General features: G+C 63.4%; 1 protein-coding gene across 1 annotated transcript; it reads left to right on the top strand.

Annotated features, from left to right (window-relative positions):
* The first annotated feature begins 781 nt into the window (after positions 1 to 781).
* On the top strand, positions 782 to 11,656 carry KLF16 (Kruppel like factor 16). The gene is made up of 2 exons (XM_027546533.1): positions 782 to 1,359; positions 9,376 to 11,656. The coding sequence occupies exons 1-2, from the start codon at positions 903 to 905 to the stop codon at positions 9,675 to 9,677; spliced, it is 759 nt and encodes a 252-aa protein (XP_027402334.1). The 5' UTR covers positions 782 to 902; the 3' UTR covers positions 9,678 to 11,656.
* The last annotated feature ends 2,477 nt before the right edge of the window (positions 11,657 to 14,133 follow it).

A 14,133-nucleotide genomic window follows, 5' to 3' on the forward strand; every position in this document is an offset into this window, starting at 1 on the left:
AGCTGCGGGTCTACGAGAAAGGCGATGGGGTCCCCCATAAGAAAGGGCGAGGAAACGCAAGGGCGCGCGGTCCAGCAGGGCCACAAGTTGGGGAAGAGGAGAGGGGGAAGGGTCGCGCACGTGGCCGGGGGGCGGGGCTGGCCGCTTCCGCACCCCCACCGGGCCACGTGGGGAGCGGACCCCTCCCCCATCCCGACCTGGGGCGCGCCCTGGACCGGGTGGAAGCGTCCGGGGAAGGGGCGGGCCCCCGCCGGCCGCGCGCCTTAGCGCGCGGTGGGCGAGCCCGCGAGGAGGCGGGGCGCGCGCCGAGCAGGGAAGGACTCGCCCTAGGGGGCGGGCCCACCCAAGGAAGGAGGGGCGTGCCGGGATGGGGCGGGACTCGCTCCGGAGGCGGGACCCTACCAGGGACGGGCGGAGTTTCCTGGCGTGAGGAGGGGGTTCTCTGGGGGCGGACCGGAGGGAGCTACTGAGGGAAAGGCGCGCCAGAGGGAGCTGGCTCCTCAGCCTGCTGCCCGGCGTGGGGAAGGCGCGCTCGGGGAGGGAGGAGGGCGTACTGCGGGGCCAGAGTGGGCGCGACAGGGGGCGGTTCCTTCGGCCCGGGCTCCGCCCCCGGAGGCCTCGCGCGGAGGGCAGGGTGGTAGAGGGCGCGCCGGGCGGGGGGCGTGGCAGCGCGCCCCGAGGGGGCGTCCTCCAGGCGGGGCGGGCCGCGGCCGCCCCCGCGGGCTCCGGTGCGTCAGGGCGCGTCAGGCGGGGCGGGGCGGGCAGAGCGCGGGCGGCGGCGGCGGCGGCGCGCGCCGGCCTCCTCCTCCTCCTCCCGCACTCGAGCAGCCGCCACCGGCCGGACGGGCGCCGCTCCTGCCTCCGCTCCGCCCGCTCGGCCGCGCCGCTCGCCCCTGCTTGGCATGTCGGCAGCCGTGGCGTGCGTGGATTACTTCGCCGCCGACGTGCTCATGGCCATCTCCTCGGGTGCCGTGGTGCACCGCGGGCGGCCGGGCCCCGAGGGCGCGGGCCCAGCCACCGGCCTGGATGTGCGCGCGCCGCGCCGCGAGGCCGCCCCGCCTGGACCCCCTGGGCCGCCGCCGCCGGCCCCCGCTGTCCTAGGCCCAGGCCCCGGCGCCGCCGCCGCCGCACCCCACCTGCTGGCCGCCAGCATCCTGGCCGACCTGCGCGGTGGGCCCAGCGCCGCTCCGGGGGGCGCCTCGCCCGCCTCCTCTTCTTCGGCCGCCTCGTCCCCGTCCTCTGGCCGCGCCCCCGGCGCCGCGCCCGCCGCCGCCAAGAGCCACCGCTGCCCCTTCCAGGGCTGCGCTAAGGCGTACTACAAGTCCTCCCACCTCAAGTCGCACCTGCGGACGCACACAGGTGAGCCCGATCGCGAGCCGGACCCGCGCGGGGGCGGTCTCCCGCGCCCCCTCCCCCGCCGGGACCCCGAAACTGCGTGGCGCGTCGGGGGCGGGGAGGGGGGCGCGCCCGGGCAGCCGCCGCGCCGGCCGGGAGGGCGGGGCCTCGGTGGGTGGGGCGCGCGCGGGGGGCGTGGCGGCCACGCGGTCGGGTGGCGAGCGGATGGCGGGCGCGGAGGCCGCCGCAGGAGCTCGCCGGGTGCCGGTTGCTGCGGGATCCGCGGGCGGGATCGGGGCTCCTGGGTAGTCCCCTTCGCCTTCGGCCTGGTTTCTCTTTTGTTTTCCGTTGGTTTCGGATCGGGGCGGTGGGCAACGTGGTCGAAGCGCTCAGTTCTGAGGTTCTCGTCTCCTCCCCTGCCTTGGTTTCCTTATCTGTAGAAAGGCAGCAGGCACCGTGGCGCTGTCTCCGAGGTGGTCGCGAGGATTCACCCCGGAGAGCGGCCGAGCGCCTGGTGCTCGGCGAGGTTGGGGGATGCCCGGCACGTTTTTTCTGTCCTTTGCTGTGTTTTAGTAAGGCGGAAGGCGGGGCTGGGAGTGCGGGTTAGGGTTTGAGCCTCGGGAGGAGGGGGATCCCTGAGGGCGTCATGTTATCCCCCTGTTTCCCAGCGTACTGGATTCCTCCCACCTGCTCCGGGATCCGAGAAGGCTTGGTGGCGGGGGAGGGCTCCGCGATACTGTCACGTCTCACAGCCCAGCCCGGCGGCAGGGGGCTCTGGCCACCCTTTCACTCGGGCACCCCCTCTTTTTCCTCTTGCGGTTCCTTCCAGTTCTCCCTATGAAGTCCCATCTTCAACCCTGAGAATTTTTTCTTGAGCTGGGGGCCAGGGGATGGTGGTCACCAGCCTGAGTTTGACCATTGGAGGTGATCCTTCGGTTGGGAAGGGCAGGGAAGCTGGGTGGGCGTGGGCTTGGACTCGGTGGTTCTGCCACTTTCTAGCACAAGACCTCCTCTTCTGGGTGGGTTTTTTGTCTGTATAAAGGGCTCTCTGACGCCTTCTCCTGAGGGTCCTTACGTGGGTCACGTCAGGGCACATGGACATGGTTCAGTGGACATGCTCCCCTTGTAGGGACACGTGGAGGGCCGAGGTGGGGCTGGCCCTGGAATTGTGGCAGAGACAGGGATGGTGTGACCCCTGAAAGCGGCTCAGACCCCCGGTGCCTTGGTTTTTTTCCCGCACTCTGTCCTGCTCTCTAGGTCTGGTGAAGGGTGGGGGGGGCAGGCCACCTCCCATTGTGGCTCCCCAGGGACACTTCCCCAGGGTTTGCTGGGGTTTTAAGGACCTCCGTGAGTCCCTAGGCAGTGTTGACTGCCCCCTACGCCCGTGGAGGAGAAAGGACTCATTGTCCAGTGCCTGTGTGTATGTCAGTGTTGCCATTCCTGGCTTTAAAGAGAAACTGAGACCCAGGAGACCGAGTCGGGGTGTTCCAGTGATGGGTGGGGGAGGGCAGGGAGCCATTCCTCCATTCCTTGCTCCCTTGATAATAACTGTGCTGGGCACTGGGGGGCACCTGGGTACTGAGAGTCAAAGTCCTGCACCCAGGCTCCCTTGGTTCCAGCTTTGGATGCTTTGGGGTACCTTCGTGCTTAATGATGGCTAATGCAGCATCTTTCTGGCACTCAGGACCACCAGACTCTACCTTACCAAAACCCTCTGTATCAAGGCCTTTTGGCTTTTCCAGCCCCCAGGGGTGGGGAAGTCATACCTGTCTTAGGTCTGTATGATAGAGTGGTGTTGCCCACTGCCAGGGGCAAGCCTGGGGACAGATCTGATGAACAGACTTAATTAGATGCTGGCTGTCTGCTGCAGGAGCCATTGTGCCCCAAGGGTCTTTGGGAGGGGGTCCTGTCCCACCCATCGCTGCCTGACAGCAGCTCTTCTCTCTGTAGAGAGAACTCCCTTCCTGGTCTGGCCCCATTTTACAGATGAGCAAGCAGGCCCAGCAGGAGCCATCATCGTCTCTGCTCCATTTGGCACAGAGGGTTGGGGTGGGGAGATGTGGAGGGGTGATGGGGTCTTCCTTGGGGCCACACAGCTGCAGGGGAGCAGCTGGGAGCGGGGATGGCTGGCCTCTAGTCCCCTGGGTCTGCCCTGCAGTCACTGGCCTACAATGAGCTCCCCTGCTTCCGCGTGGGGCAGGGAAAGACTTGGAAGCTGCAGGAGATGTTGACGCGGTTGCCATGGATACCGAGATGGAGAGGGAGGGAGGTGGGGCGGGGGCGGAGGCGAGCTGGCAGTCTACTCCTTGCTCTCCCCACCTCCCTCATCTACCACTGTTTTCCTGCCTCAGAGCCCCCAATGCCCAGCACCTCCTGGGGGGCTCAGGCCCCTCCCCACAAGGAGCTCAGATCTGGAGTGGGGGAGACTGTTAGTCTTTGGCACTGCTCACTCTTAGACCGGGTCATTCTCTGTCCGACATCCTGGCCACTGTAGGGTGTTGAGCAGCCTCCCTGGCCCCCACCTGGGGCACCTTCAGTTGTGACAATAACAGATGTCCTCAGACAGCACACACTGTCTCCTGGGGCTTGCGGGATCTCTCCTGTAGAGACCCCTGTCTGGTTACGCCTGAGAAAGAGTAGCTGAATGTTGATTGTGTGTGAGAGGGGCACTGCGGGGATGACCCGATCCCTGTCCCCCGGGACCCCTGGAACGTTGTAGGGGGCGGTGACAGCAGTGGTGATGGAGAAGCCTTCCTGGAGGAAGCAGCTTCTCTGGCGGATGCTGTGGGTTGATTGCAGCCTGGAAAGGCGTGTCTCAGGAGAAGGGCAGCACCGTGGCTGCAGGGGGTGGAGGCAGGGGCCCTGGGGGGTGGGCTGGGAGGCTAGGCTCTGGTGGAAGGTGGGGAGGGGGCCGAGCAGGTGAGCAGTCTGGTTAATCCCCAGGGCAGGGTGGGGGTGGGTGGGGAAGCAGGCCGGCTTTGCAGAGGAAAATCCGTTTATGAGGACGGGATTAGGGTCCAGGAGAGGGGTTGAGGAGGGGGGCTGTGGTGTGGGAGGCCAAGAGAAGCCCCGTGACACTGGGGACAAGAAGTGGCTAGGGGAACCCCTGTGTGCTGACCCGGGGGCGGGGGTGGGGGTGCACGTGGGGGTATTTTTTGCTGAACAGGCCCCCAGGAGGGGAGGCAGATGGGGAAACTGAGGCAGCAGCGGGCATGGGGGCTATGTATGGAGGCAGATCCCACCTCTACTCCTTGCAGAGCCATGAGTGCCCCTAGGGCCAGGTGGGGCTCAGAAGACTACTGGTTATCTGGGGGGCCAGAGTGTGGCAATGCCGAGGTGGGGTGGGGGGTGTGAGTGCCCAGGACTGCCTCCCCATCTAGCCCCCTTCTCTTGCAGTAGTGCAGTGAGCAGCTGGGGGCTGGGGAAGGGTGCCCCAACATTTTTTGGGGGTGGAGAGGGTGCCCCAACATTGTGGAGGCGATAACCACCCCCCACCCAGGCTCCCTGATAAAGGTGGCCCAGATGGCCCGGGAGTGGGCATATGATACCAGCCTGAGGAGCCGGCCTCCCAGAGAGGGAGGGAGCCACCCTCGCCCAGTCCTATTTCCAGAACAGCAGGGCTTCGGAACACACATGCTCTGGGGCCTGAGAGGGCCGTGACCCCTCAGCCCTAGGCACTGAGAGGGCCACCAGCCCCCACGCTGAAGACGCCAGTCTGGGTGGGGGATGTGGTAAAGCCGGGGCTGCCTGGGTTCCCAGGGAGGGAGGCAGGGTGTGAGGCAGCAGGGGGTCCACCTTTTAACTAAACAGGGCTGGGGTGGGGGGTGGAGTGGCTCCTACCTGGGGGTTGGGGGGTAAACCAGATGATGCACCAGCACACTTGGCAGCTGGTTAGCTGCTGCTGGAGCCAGCCACTCCAGCGTCATTCTGTCTACTCAGGCCCTGTAGACTCTGCACATGTGTATGATGCACCCTCAGGGGGCCAGGCTTGCGCCCTCAGCTTTAGGGTTGGCTGGGGGCAGAGATCACATCCAGGAGAGACTGAGCTCCAGCATAGGAAAGCTGAGAACGGAGACAGTGGAGGGGATACACTAGGAGAGTGTGCTCTGAAGGGTAGAGCAGACATGCGATGGAGGAAGGGACAGAGGTTCCAGCAGGAATCAGGGGTGTGAGAAGCATCCAGGCTCCAGTAAAGACTTCAGCCTGGACCCTGAGCCCAAGAGCAGAGCACTGAGTGGGCGGCTCCGACACGGGCCGCACCAGTCCAAGCCAGCTAGGGCCTGGAGACAAGGAGGTTTGGAGATATTTTGTTTGAAGGGGGCTCTGATGGGATTTGTTGCCAGGTACCACCTGGGAAGGTGAGAACCTGGGAGATCTCTGCCTAATAAGCTTTTGGTGCAACAGGCAGAGCAATTGAAATGGAAAACCTGTAGGAGGAGTGGGGACTGGGAGGGAGGGAGGTGGGCAGTCTTGGGTTGGGGGAAGGGGGCTAACATCTGGCAGGTATTTAAGATCACAGAGTGGATCCTCATGCCTGCTGGTCCTTGTAAAGCCTTCAGGATGGCCAGCACACAGGGGCCCTGGGCCCGGGTCTCCAGACTTCACCATCAATTTTCCATTCTTTTGGCTGCATCTCTGTACTGCCCTTTGGGTTCTTTGTGGCCTGTTCAGCCCCATCTCCTTCGGGAAGCTTCCCTGCTTCCGGCCCCCCACCCTGCCACCTGCTGCAGCCCCAGCTTTCTCCAGCTGTCCTGGGATGCTGCCTTACCTGAGCCCTGCCCCCGGTGCAGTCCACCTGGCAGGTGGGCATTTGTGCAAGGGTTGGCTGTGGGCTGCACCTTCCCCTCCTTAGATTAGAGATGACCTCCGGAGGTCACGGAGAAGGCTAGCTGTCGGACCCTTGGCCTCCAGCCTGGGGAGGTGGGGCACTGGCTTCCCGGCCCCACCCCACGCCCTCTTCAAAGGCGGAGCAGGCTGAGCCAGGCCTGGCGCACGGTCGCCCGGACCTCCTGGCCTTCATTTTCTGGCTGTCCTGAGTTCACCCCAAAGCCCAGCCCAAGTCAGAGGGTCAAGTCCACCGCAGCCCCACCCACCGCATCCTTCTCCAGCGCCCAGGTAGACTCTGGAGACAGGCGGCAGGCCAGGTGCAGCCAGGCTCTGAGCCTCCGAATATTACAACACGCCCACCCCCCACCTCCCTTTCCACCCCCGCCAGTGGACTGAGAGGGTGACAGGACATGGCATCCTGCAGGCATTCGCCTAACGTTGTGGGGGCGGGAAGCCTGCGCTCCGGGACGGCCACCCACGTGTGCACGTGCTCCGCACTCCCGGGCCACCCGGCGTGGGGCGGGGCTGGCAGCCGTCCAGCCGGCGGGGCGACCCCAGGCCCCGGCTGGAGCGGCACCACGTGAGCAGGGCCGGCTGGGCCTGCGGCTGTCCTTGCGGCCGCCGAGATACGTGTGGCAGCTGTGTTCCCGGCGGCTGCGTGCGTTCAGCCCCTACGGGCCCCGGCACCGCTCTTGCAACCTGCCGGTGGTGGTGAAGGAGAGCTGCGGGGCGGAGGGAGGGAGAGAAGGGTGGGAGGCGGGACCAGCCCCGTTGCCCTAAATGGGGAAGTGAGCCAACCCGAGCGGGAGGGCCCTTTCCCCCGCCACCGGCACCACCTGCCCCTCCAGCCCCTCCGCTCCTCCCCGCCTGCGCCTTGCAAGATGGCGACAGGGCCGCATGCCCCACGGAGGGGCGTCCCGCCTCCGCCCCCGCCACTGTCTGCCTGGAAGCCAGCAGCCCCGCCCCTATCGCCCCCTCCCCCAGACTTCGGCGCTCGGAACCTGTCGGTTCCAAGTAGGGTGGGGGGTCCTTTCCCGCGCTGTTTTGAGCCCCGTGATTCCGTTGAGGAGGTCCCCGCCCGGACCCCTTCCCCAGCTGCTGTGGACTTTGCCTTCTGGATTGTTCCAGGGGAGGCGAATGGTGGTGAGGGACAGCCTCGGGGATTTGGGGCCACCTGTGGTCTTGGGGACAGTTGCTCTCCCTCCAGCAGCACGGTTGTGGCCCGTGTAACTATCCTCCCCCAGGGAGGTGGCACCAGCACTTCTGGGTTCGCAGCCTCCTGGGGCCTGCCCTCCCCCAGCTGCAAGCATAACCGACAGGTATCCCACAAGAAATCTTCTGGGGGGAGTTTCTACTAGGACCCTTTCGTGCCGTGCTGGGGGTGTCCCGAGTCTGGCCAGGAGGAACGATGTGGGAGGGGAGGTTTTACTGGGCCTCCAGGGCCGCGGGTGATAGTAGGAGCCTCTCTGAAGTCTACTGGTGCCCCTCTGCGGTTCCTCCCTCCTAGCCTTTCTCCCTAGGCAGGCCTTGCTTCCAGAGCGGAGATGTCACTGGGTCACCCTGAGATTCCAGCCCTCCCCCACTCCCTCACGGCTGCGGCTCTGTCCCATGGCCCCTGCCGCTGGTTCCTGGTCATCTCTGCCAGGGATCAGAGAAGAGCCCCTTCAGGTCTCTTCTCTGATCCCTGGCAGAGGACACCCTTCAAGTCTGTCTCCCTCGCCACCTCCTCCCAGTGGGCGTGTGCAGGGTCAGCCTGGGTCACCAAAGTCCCCAGGGCCTGGTGTGGGCCTCCCAGTGTGTAACCTACCCTAACCCCACTGTGGCTTCCCCTCTTTTGTCCCCCAGCTGGCGTCCCCCCTTCCTCTTCTGGGTTCCATTCTATGCCGCGAGGGGAGACCCTGCCCACATATCCGCATCTGTTCTCCCCAACATACCCCGCAAAACCCCACCGCATTGGGCACACAACGTCTGGGGGGTTCCAGGGTCCCAGGTACCCCGCGCTGGGTCCCGGAGCGTGCAAACTCTGGGAAGCTCACCGCCCCTAGGACGGGCGTGGCGGGGGTCCCCCCGAGTCGGCTGGGGACACGCTGACGATACGCGGTTGAGAGGGGATCGGGCGGCACTGTCGTAGGGCGGAGACCCCCATGGGATGGGCGGGTGGGGACAGGCGGGCGGGGATGGCGGCGGCCGCCGGGGCAGGATGGGCGAGGCCGGCCTGGCGGTGGGAGGGGTCTGCGAAGGAAGTTGCCGGTGGCGGCCCGCCCCTCCCCTAGCCTTCTGCTCTGCGGGGGCGGGACAAGTCCTGGGCTGCCTCGGGCTCCGCCCCTTCCCGCGCCCGAACCCAGGGGCAATCCCCGCCGCGCCTTCTGACCCTTTCCACCCTGCTAGCGCGGCGGGGGGTTGGGGGTGTCCCTTCACATGTTCCTCTGCTCGTAGAGGGCCACAAGGGTCAGTGGTGGCGTCAGGCACGGGAAACCGCCCAGATGATGCCCGGCACCTGCGCCCCTGGTGGTCATTTCCCAGAGGAAGGGGCTTAGCTGGGATCGCCAGCACCTGGGAGCCCTCGGAATGCCCCACAGGAAAGGTAGAAGGGAGTTTCGCGGGGGCGGGGACAGCAGGAACTGTTGCCTTAAGATCGGAGCGGTCACGTGTGTGGCAAGTACATTGGGAGACACATGTCACCGAGGTGACGCCGTCTTAGGGGTAGGGGTAGGCGGACAGGCCTGGGAGAACCAGGTCTCTGTAGGTTTTCCTTTCAACTCGTGGCAGCTGCTCCCAGTCTGTAATTACCATTGTGCTCAGACTCTTTGCGAACCCATGGACTGTAGCCCACCAGGCTCCTCTGTCTATGGGATTCTTCAGGCAGGAATACTGGAGTGGGTTGCCGTGTCCTCCAAGGGGAATCTTCCTGACCCAGGGATCGAACTGTCTTCTGCATTGGCAGGCAGATTCTTTCACTGGCGCCACCTGGAAAAGCTAGTAATTACCATTAGTCGTAAGAAATAGACTAGGGGATATTCACAGTGTTCGGGAAATGAGTTGGGGTCATTTTCTTCATACATTTACACGTTTTAAATTCACACCCAGAATTCAGCCTCTCGAACGAGTTTTGCGGGGGAAGTGGGGATGAGACAAATGACCAGCACCCTTTGAGATCTGATGGAACGGCCTTCTCTCTCCCCACACACTGATCACTGTCTGTTTTCCACGCAGGTGAGCGCCCCTTCGCTTGCGACTGGCCGGGATGCGACAAGAAGTTCGCACGCTCTGACGAGCTGGCCCGCCACCACCGGACGCACACCGGCGAGAAGCGCTTCCCCTGCCCGCTCTGCTCCAAGCGCTTCACCCGCAGCGACCACCTGACCAAGCACGCGCGTCGCCACCCCGGCTTCCGCCCGGAACTTCTCCGGCGCCAGGGCACCCGCAGCACCTCGCCCAGCGACTCGCTGCCCTGCAGCCTGGCGGGCAGCCCTGCGCCCAGCCCAGTGCCCAGCCCGGCCCCAGTCGGCCTGTAGAGCCCTGTTCCAGCCGCCCTGAGTGCACCCCCGCTGGGCCTGGGCATGGAGCACCAGCAACCCGCCTGCTGTCCCGGGCCCTGGTGGGGCTCGGATTGACTGCCAGACCAGCCCCTTCCAGTGTCCCCCTGAGGGCCCCCCCGAGTTGCCCCTGCCCCCTCGAGAAAACCAGGAGGGGGCCTGAGACTGGACCGGGGTCATCTGGGCCTTGGAGGTTGCTCTCCGGGAGGAGCATGGCCCCGTGTCTGTACATAGCCATGATGTTAACTCTCTTCCCAGCTGTTGAACAGGGACCCTAGGTGGGGGGCCAGAAGGCATCCCTTCTCCCTCACCACCTCCCTGCTTTGGGTGGCATGTGGGCCTTGGGGGGAGGTGCCCCAGGAAAGGCACCCCCTAACCAGCGTTCAGACCTGGCCCCCAGGCCCCTCTCTCCAGGTTGGGATGAAGTGTGCAGAGCCATAGGTGAACTAGGGGTTACCGCGTGGGCTGCCTCTTGTCCCCCCATACCCCGCCCCGGGAGCCCTTCACCCCATCGAAAGCCATTGGAGATGTTCAGGGAAACAGGGTGCGGCCTGGCCGCCCCATTCGGGTACTCAATCTCAGGTGTCCACACTGGCCCACTGCCGAGGGAGGGGCCCCTCAGCTCCCCAGCCGCCGGGGCGGGGTGGGGGTGGGGGAAGTGGTAGGGTCTCTACAAGGGGTCCTGATTTGCTTCTGAGACTTGGGATAGGGAGGGAGAGAAATGGGGGTTCTTCCAAAGAGCAATTAGACTCACTTGGGGGGTGGATATCACGGGATATGAGTAAATGCAGGCTTATTTATTGTTCTCTGTCTGCTGGAGTTGGGGCTGCACTGCCCCTCGCTGGGTGGGTGTGCGATTGTGTGAGTGAGAGACTGGGAGAAGCTGGTGCCATCGCCGGCCTCCCTCCTGCAGGGGAAGAGTCCCCGACACTGGCCTTGAGCAGTATCATGTGACAATCAGTCCCTCCTATTTGGACCAGAACAGCCTTTGGGCCAAATGGACCCCTTCCCAGCACTGCGGATGGGGGCGAAGAGGCCCTGGGCCCTGGCTCCATCCTGCCCTCCTGGTGGTGGCAGCAGGGTGGCCCCTGGACCCGCGGTTGAGGCCCCACCCACGGGGGCGGGAAGTATAGCTCGATTTTTTTTGGACCGGGTAGAATATTTTTTCAGGCTCCAATCCCTTCCTTGATCTGGGCCCCTGTGGGTGGTCTGTTGTCCTCAGGGGTTGTGGGTGTGGGGGGAGGATCTTCGTGGTCTGAATTTAGGGTAGGGGAGGGATAAATGCCACATCCCCTCCTGGGGTTCTCCCACTGTGGCTGAGGTTGGATTTCATTTTGGAGAGAGACTGAAGACCCCGGCCTTGGAATGGGAAGGGACCCAGGCTCCCTGTCCCTTACCGTGAAAAGGCCTATTGCATAGCCTTTGGCTGCAGATCTGTGGCACCCTCCCAACCTGTTCCAGAAACTTCCTGTCTCCCAGTAGGGGGCTGGGGCGTTTGGACGGCACTAGTGTGGACCCAAACCGGCCCTGGCAGGATCCAGGGGCAGCGCCTAGGGTCCCGGGGAGGGGGCTGCGCCATGGTGAGATGCCTTAGCCCTAGCCCGGGGTGGGGAGGGAAGTGGGGAGGGGTGGGGCGGGCCTAACCTTGTTTCCCTTTGTGTCCATCTGGATGCCCCTCCCCATATTGTCCCAGCGCTGGCCGGTGCTTGTCCACAGGAGGTGGACTGTGGTCTGAGGACCCAGGGAGCTGAGAACTTGCCCCTCCGCCCCTCCCCAGTGTCCGGGGGCCTGAAGGGACCGGTGTTCACCTGGACCTGGTTCCAGCCATTTAACTGTGGCCTCTAGAGGTGGGTGGAGGGGGAGGGCCCCAAGGGACTTTGCTTTCGGGTGACTCCCTCCCCCCTGTCCTGCCTGGCCTCATCCTGGTATTTAATTAAACAAGTCTTTTTTAAACCCGATTCCGGAGACTGTGTGGTTTTTCTCTTCGCCGGTTCAAGGTGGTGGGCCTCCTGGGACTCTGTCCCGCTTGCCAATGTGGGTCCTCAGCCTCCTCTTGCGGGAACTGAGCCAGTGGGCTGGTGAATCCGCGGACCTGCAGGCGGTCTTGGCAACGCCCCTTAGCCCTAAAGCCGGAGGAGGGGGCTGCCCTCTTCAGCTCGCGCTGCAGACCAGAGGCACCCACACCTCGGGCATCTGAGCCCCCGGCCCGCCTTCCAGCTTCGTTACCCGGCAACTGAGGCACGGTGACATGGCGTCCGGGGGCGTCTGCTGCCCGCCCCTCTCCGGCGCCGCGGGCGCGGGGATCCCGCACTTCTCTACACTGCTCTACAGGGTTCCTCCCGAGTGTACCCCGCAGCACTCCTGTGTCCAGTCGTCTGGCCGCTCCTGTATTGTATGCCTGCTGTATGCCGGCTCCCAAATGGAAGGGAGAGGAAGGAGCGTTGGGAAATTGGTGAGAGTTCTGATCCCCTTCTTAGGAAAAGTGCACCCCAGATTACAGCCATCTCTAGAGCCCGGAAGGACAGTGGGGCTGTGGTGACACGCAGCGCAGACACTTCCCAAGGGTTTTGCTACTTCCCGCCCTCGAGAAGGTGGCAGCCCCGCCATCTGGTGGTCGCCCACGGCATTGCAATACCGACACCGTTAATTCTCCTCCGCAGGGTCCTGCCCTTGGGGCCGCCAAGGTCGCTCCAATCTAGACACGTGGCCCTCGTCTTACCCTCTGGAACCCCCTCCCTCCTTGCTCTCTTTCTTAATGGAATATGGCCCGAAAGCTCGCAGATGTCCCTCCCCGGACCCCTGTCCCACTCCAGCTCTGGCAGACTTCTCTGCTCCTTTGCGGCAGGGTTCCTGGAATGCTAGGTCCGCAAGCTCAGAGCCCCCTTAAATCTCTCTTGCATGCACTCTCCGTGTCCCGGAATCACCAAGAGGATTTCTGCCTCCTAGACGCTCCATTGGCAGGTGATCTCGGGGACCCTTAGCCCCCCTCCCCAGGTTCAGGTCCCCCTGTGCAAAGACAACCCCTGGTTCATGCCAGCCTCACCCTCAACTTCGGGCCCAGTATGTTCTTACCCCTCCCCCACTGCATATTCATCTTTCCAAGCATGCAAAATCTTTGGGGTCGTCCTTGACTCCCAGCTTTGGCTGACCATCCACATCTAGTACCTCCAGAAATCTCCCTGGAGCTCTACCTTCAAACATATCCAGAGTCCCCCCATTTCTCCCCTCTCTTTTGCCTCCACCTTCCCACATCAATGGCTCACCTGAACCAGTCCAGCCTCCCCCTGCTTGGTGCACCCACAGCCGCCCACAATAGCCACCAGGGGGGCGCCCGTGAGCACCTGAGTCAGGTTTCCTTTCTCTGCGCACAGCCCCCAGGGCTCCCACCTCCCTTGGGTAAAAGTCCAAGTCTTCCCCTAGGCTCTCAAGGCCCTGTATGACCTGCCCGGTTCCCCTCCCTGCTCTCCCCTCCTCCCTCACTCTTTCTGCTCCAACACCGGCCTCCTCACCACGGTCGCTCTGATAAGCTTGATGCAGTCCCCCTGGGCCTTTGCCCATACAATGCCCTCTGCCTGGAATGCCTTTCCACCAGATGTCTGCTCAGTCATCCCATTTCCTTCTTCAGAACTGCTCAAAGCCCACCTTTCCCATAGGACCACATGGACCACTCCCTTTTCCCACCCCCCTACTGTAAAGGAAATCAGTCCTGAATATTCACTGGAAGGACTGATGCTGAAGCTGAAACTCCAATACTTTGGCCACCTGATTCGAAGAACTGACTCATTGGAAAAGACCCTGATGCTGGGAAAGATTGAAGGCAGGAGGAGAAGGGGACGACAGAGGATGAGATGGTTGAATGGCATCATCAACCAGACGGAAATGAGTTTGAGCAAGCTTCGAGAGTTGGTGATGGACAGGGAAGCCTGGCGTGCTGCAGTCCATGGGGTCACAAAGAGCCGAACACAACTGAGAGACTGAACTTCCTACTCCGTTCTACTCCCCCCACCCCATAGCACTTTTCACCTTGTACTTGTGATATCTCACTTACTGATTTCCTGTTGTCTGTCCACATGTAGACACTACCTCCACCAGGGTGAGGATATTTGCTTTGTTCAGGAGCCCACCCCACTGTTGGCAGTGGAGGAGAGACAACGAGAGATCCCGGGGGGTGAGGGGGTCTCAAGCCTCTGTGTCTGCAGGGCCAGGTGCTGAGGTAGGGACAAAAGTGGGCTATAAGTGGGAGGTGACCTAAAAAGACTATCCCCTGCTCAGGGGGATCCTTGGTAATTGCCAGATGGTGGACAGCCTGGAAATTGTAGTTTTTCTTGCAACATTTCCCCCAATTTTTTTTTTCCTGGCTGCACCGTGCAGCCATTTGGGATCTTAGTTCCCTGACCAGGGATCAAACTCATGCCTCTGCATTGAGAGCGCAGTC

The sequence above is a fragment of the Bos indicus x Bos taurus genome, chromosome 7 (genome assembly GCF_003369695.1).
Source record: "Bos indicus x Bos taurus breed Angus x Brahman F1 hybrid chromosome 7, Bos_hybrid_MaternalHap_v2.0, whole genome shotgun sequence".
NCBI lineage: Eukaryota > Metazoa > Chordata > Mammalia > Artiodactyla > Bovidae > Bos > Bos indicus x Bos taurus.

Excerpts from the sequence above, each read along its gene's own strand:
- KLF16 (XM_027546533.1), top strand. The coding sequence starts at position 903 with ATGTCGGCAGCCGTGGCGTGCGTGGATTACTTCGCCGCCGACGTGCTC. Across the intron at positions 1,360-9,375 it reads GCACCTGCGGACGCACACAG|GTGAGCGCCCCTTCGCTTGC; the intron begins GTGAGCCCGATC and ends TTTTCCACGCAG.